The sequence below is a fragment of the Melospiza melodia genome, chromosome 6 (assembly GCF_035770615.1).
Source record: "Melospiza melodia melodia isolate bMelMel2 chromosome 6, bMelMel2.pri, whole genome shotgun sequence".
NCBI classification, from domain to species: Eukaryota; Metazoa; Chordata; class Aves; order Passeriformes; family Passerellidae; genus Melospiza; species Melospiza melodia.
Genome location: NC_086199.1, coordinates 8552629 through 8572935, shown reverse-complemented (window position 1 = coordinate 8572935; position 20307 = coordinate 8552629). Strand labels below are relative to the sequence as shown.

Genomic DNA, 20307 nt, shown 5'->3' with positions numbered 1-20307 from the left:
AAAATTAGTTTTGCTGCTAATTTATAACTCATCTTCCTAACAGAACTAATGGGTAAGCTATTTGATTTTGTGTATTTTATTGTTGATTGTGCTGGAAAATTAGTTTTTTAAAGCGTGCCTTCCAGCAGACAGATCACAGAGCTGGCCAGAGCACCTGGGCAGCACCCAGCCCTGCCCAGCAGCTCTTTGAGGCAGCTCTGCCCTGAGCTGTGCTGCTCCGAATGCCTTAAGTTCAGACCTTTCAGCGTGGCTAAAATCAATGTATGAAAGCCTACACCACTGAAAGCTCCACAAATATTTTTCTTAAAGCACTGAGCTGCAGCACACCCTTGAAAGGCAGCGATTTCTGCTGCCACAGGCACAGGCTCAGCTCTGTGTTGCAGCATCCTCAGCAGCTTCCTCAGCAATGAGTCACTCCAGGAGCTGATGGCACTGGTGGGCACAGCACTGGATTTGCGTGCAGCTCCTTCTACACCTGGGCTTTGCACACTGCGGTCAGCAGCTCCACGGCAAAGGGAAGGGCAATTCTGTAAGCAGCACCCAGGGCAGTCTCATCAGTGGAAGTTATGTCTCCATCTATATGATGATACAAACCTTTATTCCCTTAAAATGGAGGGAACTTGATGTAATTCTTGGCATGGCACATAAAGAGGTTCGTTTCTGAACACTTAAAAATGAGGGGAAGTGGTGATTCTGCTTCAGTTCAAACCTTAAAAGTTCATTGCAGAAGGGTGAGGATCTCATTTTAGAGGTCTGCAACAGGAAGAGGATAGAGGAGGAGTTTTTTAGAGGAAAAGTCTAAACCTGGAGCTGCTGGTTTGATTTTACAAGCAGCCCTTCAGCAGCCCAGAGAGGCAGGGCTTTGGTCCAGCCTGAGAAGCACACAGGTCTGGAGAGCCACCACCGCGTGTGCCAAGGACACCTGTATGTGACACTTGCTCTGAGGCACAGCAGCCCCTGAAGGGACACAAGAGCTGCAGGGGCTGGGGACCCTCACAGGGCACTGAGACAGAGCCCAGAGGACAGCTCAGTGCCAAAACCCTGTGTCACCTGTTCCCAGCAGCAATGCCCCTGCCCCACCAGCTGGAAAACGCCCTGTGGGCCGTCCCTGCTTTGATGACAAACCCCTTTGTGAGGGTGTGGTGCTTTTCAGTGAAAACTTAGAGCCAGAGCAAAGCTGCAGCTTAGGTATTAATAGCTGAAGTAGAGAAAACCTATGGATTGTGGTAAATGAGTGTAACATTATTAAAAGATTCCAAATTCCAAACTGGGAGGATGAGATGCTGTGTAAGGCAATGACCACTGAGCAATGGAGGAGCAAACACCATGAAGACCCCCCAGACCTTATTAAAAATCTGAATTATTATTGTTATAGACATAACTGCCCAGGAATTGCAGTGTTCACAGTCCCTCTTTGGAGGCACCCAGCTCAAGCTGTGGTGCTTCCCTAAAGGAATCCATCCTTGAGGGTACACGGAAACCTCATGTGGAACCCTGTTATGGGGCCTGGGATGGGTAATTATTTCTGGACAGGTTTGTTAGGTGTTTATTATTTCTAGGGACAAAGGATGGGGGAGAGGAGGAATATGGAGAAGGAAAAAAGATTCAAATGCCTTGGAAAAATGCTATATCTTTGTGAGTGAAAGACCAAAGAAAAGGTGGCAGGGTGCCATAGATTTTTTTATGCTTTGTTTTTAAAACAGTCACACACCAAAGGCTCCAAAATATAACTGGTTTAAATGCAAAACTGTGGCTTTTATTTCCAAACATACAATAAATAGGTCCACCACAACTAGCCTCTAACTTCATTTTACATGGAAGGATTTTAAAATTAATTTGTGCATATTTAAAAATTAAACTTCCCTTTGCACATAATTCCAAACATAACCGAACTGCATTACACACCAGCTCATGGTCTTGGCACTGTGACACAAGCAACCAATTAGAAACAGAGCTCTGTAGCCAGGACTTGTACAAAAATTGCATTTTGAATTGTTGATAAAAGATCTACCAACAATTAAATCTTTTGCTGCAGTATACAAAAAACTTTAGTACATAAATGTTGAAAAGCAAGTTGTCTTCTCTTCCGTTTCTGTAGAGTCTGCAAGGTTAAGTGGATTTATTAAGTGTTCACTATTTGCTATATGATACAATTTTCATACCAAAATATCTTTACTGCATAGTAACATTCCATATTTTCGAATGCAAAAAGAGATTAGATGCAGTCTTTTTATTTTATCCCTCACCACTGAATTTAAAGACATTTTTAACCGCATCTCTGTTTCATCACAGTGCAGAAGGCCCTTAATATTTCAAGGATTTATTCAGTCATATTTTTAATACAAAAGTAGAGGCTGAGGAAAAGCCAGAGTAGTCTATACACAATGCACAATCTGTGTACATTCTGAAGCTGTACCTCTTCAAGAACTAGTTATACACTCTTCAAACAAATCCCTTTACCCAGCAATTCAAAATGCTTTAGATCAGAAGTTTTATATTAGAATCAATACAATATATGCATATAAATACATTTATACCCTTCAGTTGCTGAACAACCCAGATGGCTGCGAGGATGTGACCTGAAATGGTTCTCCATTGGCCTGGGATACCAAATTCTGTCGGCAGCTAACTGTTAACCAAGAGAGTCACAGTAAAACATGGAGATCTCTGCACAAGGCAGGTGTGCCACAGCATCAGTTAAGACTAGAAATACCAGGTGACACCCTGGCCCCTTCAACAGGGCCAGGATTTCAACTTCTGTGAGATGCAACACACAGGCAACATTTTTTTCCCTCTGCCGACACTCCGCTCATAAAAAGTCTCAGCAGAACAACAAAACCCCAAAAAATACAACAAACCATAGATAAGGTTTTACAACTGCAAGTTTCCAAGATAGGTGCTGCAGCTCTCAAGAACAAAGTAAAAGTTTTATAATTAAAAAAAAAAAAAAAAGAAGGAAAAAATAAAAACAAAATCCAAACCGAAAAGCAATGTGCAAGTGTGAAACTCAGAAGACGATAGCAGGGATCGATCTAGACCTCGGTCCAGGCTGAAACACAGAACCCAACCTGCCTGATGGAAAACCAGATAAAGGCCAGGGCTGTCCCAGCACAGGGTGATGTGTTCTCAGTGCTCTCAGCTTGGCTTCTCAAAGGATGCAGAAATGTTGGCTGAGTGAGTATCCTCCAAAGGTGCTAGAGGTTTTAAGTTTGAAGCGTTTCTTCCCACCGATGCCAGGTATAAAAATGTGTATCTCTTTAAATAATATTGCACATAAAAAAAAAATCATCTTAAAATCTGTAGTGAAAGCAGGGTTGAAGGACAGTGTTTTCCAAAAGAGAATAAAAAGCTACCTGTACATAGTAAATTTTAATTTAAAGAACGCCAAGATTATTCAAAATCTAAGCACATAATACTGACAGAAAAATGTTAAATTGCACAATCTATATATAAATTAATTTGTAAATACTTAAAAGTTTTTAAACATTGAATACCCTTGATTTCACAAATCAGCTAGGTCACTGTCAAAGGATCAACTTAATGAGTTAGAAGTACTTTCCCCCAGAAAGAAACAGAAACAAAAAGATTTGCAGTCTCAGATGAAGCACTGGAAAGAGTTAAAGCATTTCAGCTCAGAGGTAGTGCTAAACACATCCAACTAGAAGTCCATTATATTTGAACTATGATGAAATAACGTAGTAAAATGTAGAAAGACTATAAAATTTACAAAAATAAATAGTTCTGAATGCTTTAGAAAATGCAAGAGACTTTGTTGGTAAGTGTCTTGATCTGCTTTTCTGACCAAAAGAAAGCAAAGCGTGTCTCATTTTTAAAATATACCCATCTCTAAGAACGTGTCTGCAATCCACACAATCTAACTCTGCAACTTGACAGATGCCAGCTTGGCATAGACTCTGATATTAAAAATAAAGTGGAGGCTTTGTAAAAGATCACCTCATATGAAATTTGCTTTGCATGTAAATTCTTCTGTCAAATTAAAAATTGCACATAAAAAAGTTTATTGAAAGAGGCATGAGAGGTGATGAGGGTATGTGCCCATTGTTCCACATACACCCTGGAAGGAAAATGATGATTGCACAGTTCTGATAAATAATTTTTTTCTTTTTTAAAATCTGCCACTTTTTTGGTTTATGAGTTTTGGAATTATTTAGAAAATTCTACTATGGACAAATTATTATTTAGTTTGCTTTTAAAAGAATTCTTTACAACTATTCCAGTGGCTTTTATCCTGAAACCAAATGCGAGTGGCAGTCTAAAAGTATCTTTGGGTAAAACAAGTATCAGGATCCAACGAGAATTTCCATGATGTGGTCCAACTCACTCAGATCTGTTCTGCATATCTGAATGTTGTTTGCTGAAGAAGAATTACAAGATGGGAAGGTTTTCAATGGTTCTTCTGTAGCAAGAGATGGTGATCTGGGCGGCATCAGGGGAGGGCAACAAAAGTCTGAATCATACATTGAAGTGTCAATATCTTCAAAAATGTCATCTATTGCCAAATCCTTCAAGTAACTGGTTGAATTTGAAATCTCAAAGGAACCAAACACACATTCAGCTCCCTTCAAATCCTGTCTGTCATCTTCTAGTTTCAGACCAGTATTTTCTGGAAACTTTGGCTGGTCATCTCCAGTAGGAACCAGACAAGTAGGTGGGCTGATATCTTCTACAAAGTCTAAATCCTTCAGAATAGATGAAATAGCAGATGACATGTCATCATCTGACACGATCAGCAGGCTGCTCTCAATGGGGTCCTCCGCGGAGCGCAGCTCACAGCAGTGGGACTCCTGCTGACCAACACCTGCAGGCAGCTGCAGGGAGATGCCAGGGGCCTCCATCCCTGGGTAGCTGTGAGCAGCAGGAGCAATGCCAGGGCAGATGCTCACTGGCTGCTGGCTGCTCTCCTGCCTCATCTCCTCCTGGATCTGGCGCACGGTGTTGGCGATGAGCACGGAGCGGTGCAGGTTGGGCTCCACCAGCATTTTGTACGTCTGCAGCTTGGTGAGGCACATGTTGAGCACCAGCTGCCTCTTGAGGGGGTAGGACAGACCTCGACTGGAGTCAAAGGCACTCGAGAGACCAGCCATGCTCTCCTCATAGTCACTCAGCTTGCGCTTTAGGCCTCTCCCCAACATGAACCTGCAAGACAAAAATCCTGAGTTAACCTTGGGCAGGCCCAACAGACAATTCTGAAAACCCTCCAGTGTACAATGTACTGGTTAGCTGAGACTTTTGATGTCACAGAACATCAAGAGGTAATAGTACTTCCACTGAAAACATGCACTTTCCAGCTATATTGTTTCATGGCAACTTTCTTCCTAAACAGAAAGCGTGGAAGAAATATACTAACCCTTTTTTTATAAAGCTATATACTTCTAAGTATATCTGACTGTCCACATGAAATAAAATAGATGCTTGTATTAAGGATCAAACTACAGAATATTTCATAATTTCTATGTTAAAGTTCATTCTTGGGTACAGCAGGTAAGATTTCAAGCTGGTTTTCAACACCCATTTTGATCTCATTAAGCCATTCTAATGTCTTGCTCTAACATCTCTGAGAACATACATACATACAGAACTATGTAGGGCTGATTCTTCTCTTTTTTTCTTTGGTGACCCAAAATTGTTTTACAGCAAGACCAACATCAGGGCCTTCCATGGGATCCTTATATCCATTCCACATCTTGGTAATTTGGTTAAATGTGAGAGGAAATCTGGCTGGGCCACTGAGCTCACAGAGAGACAATGGGTTCACAACCTGCCACTGACTTCACACTAAGAACATCAGGCAGGAAGCTATCAAACAGCATTTGGGAAGGGAAAAAAATAGAATTTAGTTGCTTTCATTCTGCTTTGTGTGCTCTTGCACTGAAATACAGTAGGTCTAGAACAATGTGGTAAAAAAAAACTGTACACACAGATCTAAAATCCAAACAAGTATCTGCTTGGGTACTTTGCAATTACCATCCCAAGTCTACAGAGTTTTATTAGGGACAACAAGCCCTTTGCAATCACTCATATAAACACAGAAAAGGAGTGTACTCTGCACAGAAAACACTGGTAAAATCTTAGTTACACACATCCTAAAGTGTCCATGAATACAGACACCTTGTTCCTAAACTATTAAAAAAAATGAAGCAATCATAAATTAGACACCAGTGGCAGATTGAGGGCAGATCCTTCATGCACAATGATCCAGACCCTGCATGCTGCTGAGGGCCTCCCAAGTTCCTTTTCGTGTGAGCACTGGGTGCTGCCAGCAACAGCTCAGCTGATGGCTGCAGCTGCCAGCTGCTCGCCTCTTGCTGGACCTTTGGGGACAAGGAGGAGGCAGCAGGAGAAAGCCTCTTTTACTTTCAGGGTTTCTCCAGATCTGCAGGGCTCCATGGCTATGCCCATCTGCCCACACAAGGCTTTGGAGAACTCTGCTCCTCTGGAGGAACAGAAAGCAAGCAAGCAGTGCATCCTCCTCAGCAAGACACATGAGAGAAAACAGCTGCTGCAGGACTTTAGGTGTCACACTTCTCAATAGTAAACACTTTCTGCTCTTTTAAGGACATATCTGGATAAAATTCAACTTGTCCTAGGACTGCATTTTTACTTAGTAGGGAGTAGCCTGGTCTATCTTCAGCACAGTCACTCTTGAAACAGCAACAAACTTTAATTACTTGCAATCTTACCACCTCTGCAACTTTTTAACTTTGGAACTCTGATTTTCTCCAAAGTTTTCTGCTGAAGTGCCACAGCACGAGCTGAATCTCTTTGAAAACCAGAAGGTGTCTGGAAGTGGTGTACCTGTTCACCTGGGTCATCATCCCACACTGATCATGTATCCCTCTCCCACTCCAGCACCCCATTAAGAGTAAACAGACTCAGCCAGTACTGAGCACGCCATTACAACAAAATCAGAACAAATATGGATACAAAGTTCAGGCACAAAATATAAAAGCATTCTGGGGAGGCAGTGTGTGTGTGTGTGTGTGTGTGTCAAGGATCCTCAAACTATTCACAATAATGTCAGTAACTGCTAATTTTTGACACAATCTATGGAAAATCACATTTATGTGGTACAAGTAGACTACAGCTAAATACACCGTCGTAGTGGAAACAATTTATGCAAATCATAAACTCACAATAAAACTGAGAACTCTCCATTCAAGTAGCATTTAAATGTTGTGTACTACCTCAAGCATTACCTCACAGCATCACTGTAAGAACAAAAGTTATGCAACAAAACAGCTCTTCGTTCACTAAGCACCATCATTCCCATACACTGCACACTAGTGGGGTTTGTTTGTTTATCTCTCAATTAATTAAACCGACCAAAATTTACACCCATAAGGGAATGAAGATATGACCACACAGGAAACAGCAATTCTGACATATCACACATTCAGAATGCTTGGTTTTGATAATTTACTGCTCTTAATATATTTTTAAAATACACATTTATACTTTGTTAGACACACAGGACATACTATTCTTATCTCTTTGAATTATAAAAATGATGTTAATTCCTAGCATCTCAAAAATGTGCTAGTATTTAAATTCTGTAAGCAAGCTTAAAGAGCAAGCAGACTATGATATGCAAGGATGTATAATTTCACAGAAACAACTTTATATCACATGTTTTACTTTTCAATTCAAACAGTAGTCTTGTTAGACTAAATACTTCATGCTCGTATCGGCAGACACCCCCTTTTTAATTCCACAAATTTCCTTCATAAAATTTGTCCCAGAGCATTTTACAAACATGAAACAATGCTTGAGTACAACAGCACTTGACTATGAAAACGAAGTGCAAGAAACACTATTTACTCCAACTTTAAAATGTTTCTACTTAACTCCCCACTCTCAAGATGTGTTTTTAAAATAAACAAACATAGTACTACCTTACATTTCAGAAATTCTGCCTAACACTGATTTATTTCCTAACAGTAAGGATCCTCTACTCTCCCCTCCAGGAGCAAGATGACTTCAGAGGTTACACAAAAATTTGTAAAAGGCCAATAAAAACCAGAGTACCATTGGTACAGTGGATTTTAAAATGACTAGTGTCATGGTTGCTACAGGAGACATTAAATTTCAGTTCTTGTCAAACACACTCAGCTGCTGACCTACAAAAGACACAAAGCCCCTTTGTTAGCAGCTAATCTACATTTTATCAGGCCTTTTGCTTTACTTTCTAACACGAGAATTTCTGATGGGATCAGATCCTTAACACACTTCTGTGTATTTTTAAGTACCTTGTTCTGCTGCAGCACTGCCATTGACACCTCATCCCAAACCCAAAATTCACCGTCAAATGCTCTCTTTCACAGCATTACTTTGCAGCAGAAGATGCTGATGGCATTATTTAATTATGCAATGCTTATCCCACTTCAATTTTTGGTGGTGAGGCAAACAAGCAGCCGTGCACACACAAACCTCCAGTTGCTGATCAGAGAGGAGCAGTGTCAGCCCTTCCATCAGCTCACAGCAGCACAATCTGGGCACACCAAAGCAAAGTCTTCAAAAACTGCACTCTCCTCACTCCAGCTTAATTCCAGGAACCTACTCACATCTCACAAAACTGGGTCAACTAACAGGATTTTGGAATGTGCCAATCTGATAACTCTGTGATTTGTAAGTAAATAAACGAAATAAAAATGAAAAGTTGATGCCAACTTCAAATGTAAGGTCCTCACATAGCTGTTCAATTATAAAAGCAGCAAACTTAAGTCACCCTCTTCTTGAACTTGAAAAAGTTCCACAACAATCTTTTTTTTCTGTCACAACAATTTTTTTTTTCTGTTCAGATGATCTATTTTAAAATCTTTTGTCATGAAAAACACAGAAACAATAAGGAGCAACACATCTCAACTTTTTTCCTGGCATCTTCTCATCCTCTCCCATTATAGTAATGCAAACTGAGCCACAGCCCATTTATGGCAGAATGCCTTTTTAATGAAAATAATTTTTCAGATAGAGAGAAAAGGAAGCAAAGTGAACTTAGTATTTGGGAGTACCAAACCCTCTATTCACATCACTGAACTACAATGGAGTCTACATGGAAATTCAGCATGTTCCTCAGTTCCTTCCAGTCCTCCATGGAGGACATTTCATTGCAACTCCTCCCTGCTAGGATGGGAAGAAGCATCCAAGCACTGTAATCCTACACCATACCAGGGTTTGAAAAAACTTGGGAGGGAGGAATCACGTCCCTGGCTGGCAAATCCACACAATACCAAACAAACAGGCCTGGTCAGGGCGCAGCTACTCAGGAGAAACATTCCAGGCTACCAAGAAAAATTCACATTGCAACGTGTTGTGGACAATGCAGGGCCCGTGCCACCATTTCAGCTCCATCTGTCACACGGCCTGACAGTGCAGCTGCCACTGCCACACGGCTGAAGCACAGCTGGGAACACTCTCAAGGAATAAAGCAACATGTGAAAACCCTCAATTACTTCTAGCTGGGCAAACTACTACTTAAAAAACTTTTTTGGAATATGAGGGAGAACTAAAAAGTTAAACAATGTTTAGAACTTAGGACCTCACAGAGCTTTTATTTTCAGTAGGGAAGAGCTTAAAAATGAGAGTATGAAACACAAGTGTCACGGTTAATATTGTCTGAACACAAACTTCTCATGCTCTGTATTAAACTACACAACAGTTATTTATTTACCACTAAATATGTTTAAATAGCAAGATCATCAATAAAGTATCTGGCCTTGTACCTGGCCTTTACGATCCAGGTAAAGATAACTGAATTCACAGTGGTACCTTATGGCTTTTCTTTTTAGAGTATTACTAAATTCAAACTTGCTTGATCCTTTCTCCACAGCCACACTGCTGTATTTTTCAGAACAAGATTGTCTCAAATTTTGAAATACTACTTTTTCTTACAGGACAAAAATACCAGCTTTGCAGGTGTGTAAGCACCTCATGAGTGAAAGCTGCCTGTCCAGTTTGCAGTAATACAACTTAGGTATTAAAATCAAAATTAAGAGACTCCTTGCTATTGTAATTTGGGCAATTCCCTTTCAAAGTCTCCTTTGTCTTGTAACTATAGAAACCATGTAAGGGTAAAGACAGACAGACTCTCTGGGCTGTAGATCAGTGTTAGGGACTGACCAAGGCTGGCTGACAACCTGGTGCTCTGCTTTCCCCTCTCTCCATGGACACATCTCACAAGCACACATCCATCTGCAGAAGTGCAAAGGAAGACAAACACCCCAACAGTTACAGCTGTTCCCCAGAATTATTTGATGTATGCTGTACACTATTTTTAATGATAATCCTTCCCCTACCTGACACACATTTTTAGGCAACACAACTTCACAAGCAGTTTTAATCGAGTGCTGGACTGGCTATTGGTATTTCACATAGTAGAAAGTGCACAAGGAAATGGAAAGGCTGAAGGTGCAGTTAACAGACACAGCACAAATCCCTTCCTCCCATCCAGGCTTAGTGCTGATCACTTGGACATGCCTTACATAACAGTGTAAGCTGTCAGAGCACACAGAACATCTCTGAGCTGGAGATCCCCACACTACATCTTGCCTGTTACCCTGAGCAATGAGGGAAGGACTAATTGCCTTAGGGAACACCAAATGGAAAAAGTTCAGACCTGAAGATGCTTCCAAACGTACAGAAGTGTGCTTAAATCCATTGCCTCCCCATCCCCCTCAGCCCTGCCCCAGTTTAGCCAAGATGAGTAACTGCTGGAGAAGGCACGAGTGACTAAAAGTGTGCATACAGGGAGGAGTGCAGTCCTACCAGCTCACTCCCATACCTAAACTCCTATGCAACAGCTTCTCCACAGCAGTCAAATCACCAGAAAATGGCTGCTCAAAGAGAGAACACTTAATGTCAACTTTTTGGTCAACAAATCCTGACCTATAACACACCCACAGTCTGGTACAAAGAACTGGAACACAGAACCAAGACAGGCTACTGTTCAGACTCAAGAAACCCCAGCAAAAACAACAAACAACCCCAAAACAAACACACACACAACTCTGCAAACAAAACAGAAAAAACCCCACACCTAAGGATTTCCCCACGTTTTGAAAGTCAGACTAGCCTGAATAGCATTCATTAGGTACAGGAAAGGAATGAGAGGAAGACTGAGTTTAGTACAGAATTATTCTGGAATTAATAATGTTCCCACTGTCTTTCACTGCATTTTCTATACACTGAATATAAAAACACACGTTTTAGAGTTTTAGGATTCTTTAATGCTACTTCACTATGTGTGGAAGTAGAAAATAAACCTGTATCATACACAAATATTTTAGGAGCTGAAATGATGTTCAGGAAGCACTTGGAAAGGAGTTTTACTTTGATTTAAAAGTTAGTCTGAAAACCCCCAAAACAACCTGTTTATGTTATGTCTACTGGGATCTGGAAAATTCCTGCACTTAAGGACATCTTTCTAAGTTCCTTACTCTCATTTCATTTCACAAAGCACTGATAAGAGCTTTGGTTTACAAACTGTGGCAGCTGAGTTTCAGAGCATGGCATCTCACTCTGAAAAAGCAACTCTGTTAGGATCTGTACCTTCCACAGCTACAACAAGTGGGTTCCAGTGCTCAGTACAGAGAAACTTCCACCCATAAAAAACCCCAAACTAAACCCCTATCACTCGTGTATCTTGTTCCACATTTATTAATAAATCTCGTGTGTATATTTTCAATGGGAGTGTGTTTAGGAAGGTTTTTTCAGGGATTCTGGGTGGATTTTTTTTAAGTGGAAGAAAGGCCTGGAATAATTTAAAATAAGAATCAATAGTAGCTGGCAAAATCTAATACATAATCAAGAGTTACTAAACCTAGAAACTCCCATAGTAAAACTAAACTATAATTAAATGAGAACCTAAGACTCATAAAGGAAACAAGAAGAACCAAACCACCATGGTTCCACCAAAGCATTTCACTGGAGAAACAAAGGATCATTCGAGCTGTAAATGCAATGCCAGACCTGTTCACAGCTTGTTCTAGTCAACTAACAGTTCTCAATCCCACATTTGCCTCCAACAGAGATACTAGATGCATTCCCCTACATAACACTGACACACCTTTTAGGGCTACAGTGATCTAAAAGATCTGCTAATAAAGGAAGTTACAGCTTATTAAATGTTAAAAATTGGCATGCCCATACTTTTAACAGAAAAAACTGGATCTAACAGTGAAAGCAAACAAGAAAAAAAGCTCCTTTCCTGATAGAAGACTGTGCATTTATTCTTTCAATAACCATATCAGAAATCATTGAATTTTCTCTTGTAGTATACAACTTTACTTCAGTATCCAAAGTGCCACCTTCTCACAAGACAGAACTGCAACACTCAATTTTAGCAGCTGAACAGTGGATCTTACCATAAGAGTGACATCTCAGTTAAGTAATTTCCAATAAGAATGTGATCTTAAAGCAATGTTTTATTGCATTGTAATAATTCCCTCCTTATCAAGCAAAAAATAGTAAAGGAAATTCAGAATACTCAAACCAAAGTTTTTACCTCACTTTATATTATATATCTCATTTTTAAAAGATATATTTCAGTTTACCATTCTAATCCACATATAACATCTGCAGCCCATTATCAGAACACGTCCTAGGCATAAGATACAATTTCATAAAAACATACGAAGTAGTTACCCTTAGAAAACAGAGAGGAGTCCAGGCAGGAAGATTCTGGATTTTGCATAAAGCGTGGTCATCCAAGAGCCTTGAGCTATCCCAGAGGCCAAGCCATCCACCGAGGTAGGATGAGGCAACTTAAGAGGAAAACAAAAAAAAAAAACAACAAAATCAGAGTATTTAATTACCATGTCGTGGTTTTTAATTTTTTTAACTAGAAGCATTAAGCACACAATTCAATACAAATTTTTAAATTATTTGTGGTAAATTCTATTAAAGCAGATAAATGTGGGTTAAACCCCCTAAAATTCACAAATACACTGAAATAAGAGGAGCTAACAGTTTTACCTGTGAACACATAAAATGTGGAAATTATATTTTGTAAATGAGTATTGCAGAATGCTGATCCTCTGAGCATTAGGCTTTAGGATAAGGACTTGCACTGCTACTTCCTAAGGTTATTGAACACCAATTTACAATTGCAATCATCTCCAAAATTACATAATCAGGAGAGAGAATACCATGCATTGTGAAGAACTACATTTCACAATTATCCCGTAATGCTTACAGGCTGCAAAAGCAGTTAGATTTTTATTTAATTCTCCAACTTTCCTCTTTTTCAGCATACACAAAACCAGTATGAGGAGGCAGTTGACAAGAAGTCCTGTGATTGTGTCTAATGTTCAATGTGGCAGCAGTTCCATCAAACTCCCTGACATAGCAACATCTGCAGTATGGCCAGAGACTACAGGGATTAAATCACGATTAGCTCAAGGCATTGGTAACTGGGAAACGTGAAAAGGCTGAAGTGACAGTAAACTGTGGGCTAGGCTGGGAAACGTGGAGGGAATCGCAGGATCCATGCTCTTGAGGTCTCACCTCCACCTGGAGCACCAAACAGTGCACAAATTCCAAGGATGGAAGGCCTTGCAGGGGCTAAGAGCCTGCAGGCAGCAGTGGATGCGACATGCCAGCTTGTGCACATCACACACACAGACACCTGACCCAGCTACGGCAAACCTCAAATCACAAAATGCACCGCAGGAGCAAGGATCAGCACTGGCTGCACAACACAGCCCTCGGTGAGCAAAAACCCAGAGTTCACACGTTATTGCACAAATCTCAAAATAATACATAGTGAAAGGCAGTCTTACATTCAGACAGACGGGCAAGTAAACGCCTACAGTTCATCTTACATAGCAACTCATAGCCTGATGCTAGCAAAGGGCTCCTCCGCTTACAGAACCTCGGAACTGTAAAAATGCAGTAAAACAGCAGTAAAACGCCCGTGACCTCAGCAAGCCAAACCTAACCCACAGCAACAAACACATCAACATCTCCCTCCTCCTCCTCCTCCTCCTCGAAGCTGACTTCTTTCCCAGTATAATGATATCCACGCTATCTGTAAATAATTACAAAATAAAGAAACTCAAATAAAGAGATAAATGAATATTCATAACCTATTTGCTCTGAAACAGCAGGACTTCAGGTGGTCACTATTGACGTTCATTTAAGTGTACTTGTTAGGTCACAGGGAGATGTGTGCAGTCACTGCATTTTCTATACACTAAATATAAAAACACATGTTTTAGAGTTTTAGGATTCTTTAATGCTAAAACAACTTCACAACGCTAACAAGCAAGACAAAATCTTGAAAAGTTTTAGATTTCAGCACCTTAGGTAAAAAACCCCAAACCCAACAGAATTAGAAGCACTGGATAAAAAAAATAGAACTGTTACTTGTGGTTTAGAAGTCCAATATTTTGCTAGAAGGAGATGAAGTCAAGAAGTTTTCAAATTTAATTTCTTTATTAGATACTTCAAAGGATTCCTGCAGAAGTAATTGTGGAGGTTTTGACTTTTGCCCTGTATGATTTCTAGGCACACTGGGTTAAGTGTCAGGAAGAAGTACAAAATGTAAGGTTATTAGGTGTAATTTTTACAATCTGTTAGGAAAAAAAAAAACAACTATAGAAGACAGAGTAGCTGCAAATCATTATGAATTAGAGATTACTTTCTGTCTTCCCTTTCTAGTACGTGTTTAGGGGTCACTTTAGAATTTGGAATTACAGCATCATTTAAGTGTTAATGGAATTTCCCACATTACAGTTAACTGCCCGAACTATGGAATTTTAGCCACATCAAAAATAAAGTGGAAAACTACTGCATAAGGCTCCCACCTATGCTTTTAGAAACGAGCATTCCAACACAGTTCGAAAAATTCCAGGCCTAACTAGGGCAGAAATTATTAACTGCACCTATTCGCGAGCTCAATCTGCAATATGCACAGCGACCAATCTTACTCTCCTCCAGTCCCATCCACCTGCTCGTAGCCCAGACTAACACACGTTTATTAAACCCAGCAAAACCTGCTATTAAAAATGCAGCTTATCCATGAGTCGCAAGTACGGAGCGGCAGCGATCAGGAGAGCCAGGATGGAGCGCCCGGGATTCGGGGGGAGCCCTTTCCTGCCGCCCTCCCGCGGCTCTGCCACCATTTGGCCTTTGTGGAAGGAGCGTCGGTGCTTCCTGCGGCCGTCCCGCCCCCGCCGCGGCCGCGGGCAGCGGTAACCAGAGACAACCTTGGGCTTCCCGAGCTGCGAAAAGTTACACTCCTCCCCCTTCCTCCCTGCGCCCGGCTCGCTCGGACCCCGGCCGGGCTAATTATAACTGCGCGAACAACTTCCACCGCCGCCCGCGCTCCGGCCGCTCCCCCCGCGCCCAGCCCGGCTCCCCGGGGCCGCCGCACCCGCACCCGGCGCCGCTCTGCCCCCGCGCCCAGCCCGGCTCCCCGGGGCCGCCGTCTGTCCGCCCCGCACCGCACCGCACCGCCCCGGGGCCCGCCGTGCGCTCCACCTGTCCCCGCTGTCCCCTCCTCTCCCTCCGCACCGCCGGCTGCCCCTCCGCCCCTCACCGGCAGGCCCCCCCCCGCGCCGTCGGGGCTCCCGCCGCCCCCGCCTCGGCCTCCCGCCGTGCCCCGCCGTCACCCCGCGACCGCCGCCGCCCTCCCCCTGCCCGCGGCTGCCAGCCCCGCGCCCTCCCGCCGCCTCCCGCCCGGCGCCCCACCTGGGAGCGGAGGAAGCCCCGTTCGTTCGCGGCCGGCCGCGCTCCCTCCCTTCGGCGGGGCTGGGACTCGGGCCGGGAGGAGGCGGAGGCAGCGCCACCCCCGCCGGGCCCCGGCAGCCTCCGCTCCGCCCTTCCCTCCGCCCGCGGCTCCCGCGGGGGGGCGCTGCGTGCGCCGCGCGCGCCAGCTGCCCGCCCTCCCATTGGCCGGCGGCCCTTTCAACCTGCCCGGCAACCATTTTCTGACTGGCCGGCCAGCCGGGAGGGCGGGGCTACGGCTGGTCCCGCGGCGGCGCCCAATGAGAGAGCCGGGAGAGCCGGGAGGGCGGGGCCTCCCGGCGGGCTCGGCCAATGGGGGCGCGGGCGCCGCCGAGTCCCGCGTTCCCGGCGCGGCGCTCCGGGGGCGGCCCCGCCCGCGCTGCCGGCGATGGCGGAGCGGCCGCGCCGGGCTCGGCTCGGTTCTGCCCGCACCGCGCTGCTCCGCCCGCTGCTGCCGCCCTGAAACCACCGCGGAGCCACCGGCCAGCCCGCACCCAAGCCCACAACCACCCCCGTTCCCTCCCACCCTTTTTTTTTTTTTGTATAAACTCGCAGTCCGTCTGTGACCAAAACTACCGAATTTCAGTGAAAGGCACGCCCAGGGCCTCTACAGAGCGGCGTTCCTACAACGCCCCGGTGCCAGGCCTCTTGGGAAACCAGGCGCACACGTCTCCGACCAGCCCTACAGCTACGTCAAACATTGCACAATTCGCCTATGAATATTCACTTGATTTTTTTTTTCCCTTCAAAGAGGAGGTGGTTTTAGCCGTGCTCAAACCTCATGTTTGCTTTTCATGGGCATTTGCGTAATCAAGTTACATTGACACGAGCGTTTGTACGAACCAGATTTCAAAATCTGACACTGAAGTATTTGTAAAGATCGATTTTGGTCCTTTGTCGAACCCTGCCATGAGCTGGTTACCTGATGCATCCCACAAAGCTGCTTGATCTAAACCCATCTCTGGAAGAGGCAATCTCTAGGACATTAAAACCAAACTAACTCAAGGACATTTGCACAGACGGGTTCCTACATGGACAGCAAGCACAGACCAAGCTCACACACAAGCTTCCATGTCGGTCTCATAAACACTGCAGAAACATTTGCAGTTTTCTGGTGGAGATACATTACAACTTCGAGGAAAGATCAGCTGCTTTTTGTGATTATTCAGCAAAGGAGATTTTTTTTCTTTTAAACCCTCAGGTCCTACAGATTTTAACCCTTGTGTCTCCTGATGGGCACTCGGGGTAGGAGTGTGCTATGAGGGCGAAGGGCAAAGAGACAGAAAGCCAGGGTGACCCCCCGCGGGTGAGGTGTCCCTTGCTGAGGACAGGGACATCGTCTCTCCAGGCCACCTCTCTTCTGCAGCATGGTGTCCCCAGTTCCCCAGGCACAGCTGCGCTCTGACCTCGCTGCTGGGGGTCAGGGAGCACAGAAGGGAGCGAGTGCTGCCATGAGGAGCACTAATGAATCCTTTTTGACATGCTGCCGGAGCTGGGGGTGACACCCCGACCCCCATGGTCCATCTGCTGCACCAAGGGTAAGTGCAGGACCAGTGTCAGCTCTGAGGGGGGGGAGTGGACCAAACACCTCCCCCAGATCCCTTCCTTCCACCACACACTGTGGCTTAAGTGGAGGAGTAACTCTGAGATGTTCAGGATTCTTCTGTCTGCTGAAGTCAACCAGGGACAGCCAGGAGTGTGGCACCAGGACAGACCCCTGCCATCTGCTGGGGATTATCTCCAAGGAATAGACACAGGACAGGCCTACAAAGGGAGCTGGTGCAGAAGGGATGGACCTGGAATCATTATGTCTAATACAGAATATGAAGGGATAGTTTAACTAGCAGTACCACCAAAGTGTCCCCAGAGCTTGAGCCAAGATTAGGCTTTGCAGACTTGATGCCTGCTGGCCAAAAGTCTGTGACCTCTGGGCATCCCTGCAGCACCAGGACAGTCCTGGACAATTCTCCCTCTCCAGCTCAGCGCTTGAGCCTCTGGTACAGCAATTCTCCTCCAGCCCAGCAGACCTTCCAGAGAGCACCAACACTGGTCTCCCTGCTCTCCTCACTCTTGCTTGAGTGATTAACCTGAGGTGGTCAGCTGTTCTGTAAGCAGTTTTTGTTCTGTGCAATAGAAAAGGCTGAATGTGCCTTCTACAGTGGGAGTTTCTAGAAAGGTCAGTTGTTTCAAGCATGATCTGACAAGAGCTACAGAAAAAAAGAACCCGGAATTGTTTCAACGCATGCATCAGAACTTTGGATTCATGGCTTAACAGCCGAAGAAGTTAATATAAGTGACACAAAATATGGTGATTATTTGCAAAGGGTTTGGTCACTTTTTGCTTCTGTAAACAGTGGGATTCACATAAAAGAACTGGAACCTCGTTTAGCTTGGCAATATTTAATGTCTCCTGTGCTAGAGGAGCCATGCTTGTCTCACACAGTGAAGAATTCAGAGGGCTGAGCTCACATACAAGATCTTTCTTGACAAAAATCTTCCTTTAAAAAGTGCTTACATTCTCAAATGAGGTCATGTTCTAGGAGTCTAATGCTCTCCCATTTTGAATTGAACTAACCTTGAGGCAAACCAAGGATTGTATATGATTTTTTAAAGCTTTAAACACGGGCTTTCAGTATGACTATACTCACTGCAGCAGGCCAGGATGCCATTCTCACGAACAGCATATTTGCTTTTGCAGCAAATTTCACATAAACCAGGGAAAAACACAACCCCCAAACCAATCAAGATCTCCATATAACTCATCTGAAAGGAATGCTGGGGGTTTGCTACTTCTTCTTACCTTCACACTCGGCATCTATTCCAAAACACAGTTCAGGAACACAAGAACTAATGAAGTCTGCTTTCCTATGGATTTATGCCTATGATTAATTACTCTGTGTCTAAGGTATGAGCTCTAATTGAAGCTGGTCTCATGCCTGGAAGCTTATCTCTCCCTTATCTGGATTACTGGTTATCAGTACAGAATGCTGTTTTCTTCTGATTTCTCCACGCTTGGAAACATTCTAAAAATGTAGTGACTGTGAGATCTGATGGATTTGATTGAAATGAAAGAGCTGTTCTAAAGCTGAATGGCAGAATGATCCTGTAATGCCACCCTTCCATAGGGGAAGTGAGAAAGGCAGAGCACACTGCACCAAACCCTGGTTAGTTTTACCACCTCTTCTTGGTGTAAAGCCTCTGTGAACAAACTATTCCTACACCTACCCAAGTTTATTAGAAAGGCCATGACACAAGATGCTTATTACAAAACCTAACAACACCTTATTGAATATTTCTCAGATAGGAAATTAGCCATTGTTCTCTTTTGTCAAAAGAATCACAATTTACAAGAAAAAGCACTTTCCCCCTATACCCTTCAAACAAAGCAGAGGTAAAAAAGCAAATGATGGTACCAAGCTTCAATTTAAATAATTAACCATTCAACAATTTTGTCTTAAACTTCAGTCAGTTCACTGGACACAAAATAATGCAAACACCCAGTGCTTTCCATGTCTAGCCTTTTTCTCAGTAATGATTTCAAACACAGAAAAGTGAATTTGTTACAAGCACTGGGTTTTTTTTCTTTTACATGTTAAACTCTTTTGAGTTTAGAGTTTTTTAATCAACATACCCACTCTTTCCTTTGGAAGTCCTGTTTTGTCAGCTTGTACAACTCCAGGCTGAAGTTACTTTTTCTTGATTTCCTCTCCAAATCTTGTCTGTGAATGGAACATGAAAACTAGTATATACTATTTCCTTTGCTGCAGCATTTTACTACTGCAGTACATCCTTGCACTTCCCACTCCACGGGGACTTCCAAACACAGCATACATGGGGACACAATTTCTGTTTAATTCTGGTTTTGCAAGCAGTCATGTAATCACCTGTACCTTCAATTACTCTTCCCTAAAAAGATGCCAGTTGAAATTACTCAAATGTTTCCCTAGCAATGCAAAGCAGCTGCTGGCATTAGGTTTTCCTGTTGACATGTTTGTCATGCATGGACATTTACCTCAATAATTCTTCAGGTCATAAACCACTCCTTTTGGGGGAATGTTGGCTAAGCAAATGAATAATTATTGGTTTTTTTAAGAGCTGCCATACAAAGTTAAGAAAATCATGTCAAGTAATGGAGTTTTTGTATTTTTCACTAGTTTTTTTTCAAAACAAAAGATTTTTTACAAACATCTCAAAAAAGTCTCTTTTCTGACAAATTATTCAATGGGATTTCATCTCTCCATGAAAACTCCTTGGGAAAAAAGTAGGAAAACTTATCTTAGCTGTCAGCTTTGCAAGAGACACCAAAAGAAGTTCAGACAATCCTTGCAAAACCTTGTATTTAATAAGCCAGATTGACAAAAATGTGCATGTTCCCAAGATGTTTATTTCATTTCTTTGAAACTTGGTGGCTTTGTACTCTTAGTATTAGTCAGAGTGTGAAATAACACTCATATAAGAACTGATGAGCAAACAAAATTTGTCATCATCAGTCATGGGGGTTTTTTGCATATGGGACTACATCCCAGGCTTGAAACACAAGCATATTTTCACTTTGAACAAAAG

The 20307-nt window shown here is 43.1% G+C and overlaps 1 protein-coding gene across 4 annotated transcripts; it reads right to left on the bottom strand.

Annotated features, from left to right (window-relative positions):
- Window positions 1-1727: 1727 nt before the first annotated feature.
- LOC134420085 (SERTA domain-containing protein 2-like) lies at window positions 1728-15801 on the bottom strand. 4 transcript variants are annotated; one of them, XM_063159807.1, is made up of 4 exons: window positions 15709-15788; window positions 13797-13895; window positions 12661-12779; window positions 1728-5157 (listed from the first exon to the last, which is right to left on the bottom strand). In XM_063159807.1, exon 4 carries the CDS (start codon window positions 5151-5153, stop codon window positions 4302-4304), a length of 852 nt encoding a protein of 283 aa, XP_063015877.1. In that variant the 5' UTR covers window positions 5154-5157; window positions 12661-12779; window positions 13797-13895; window positions 15709-15788; the 3' UTR covers window positions 1728-4301. The 4 variants fall into 4 exon arrangements, with proteins under 4 accessions (XP_063015877.1, XP_063015878.1, XP_063015876.1 ...); XM_063159808.1 differs by lacking the exon at window positions 15709-15788 and adding an exon at window positions 14103-15346; XM_063159806.1 differs by lacking the exon at window positions 13797-13895 and having other exon boundaries at window positions 15709-15801.
- Between the last annotated feature and the right edge of the window lie 4506 nt (window positions 15802-20307).

Bases quoted from the DNA above. Each gene is read 5' to 3' on its own strand.
- LOC134420085 (XM_063159806.1), bottom strand. From the start codon at position 5,153: ATGTTGGGGAGAGGCCTAAAGCGCAAGCTGAGTGACTATGAGGAGAGC.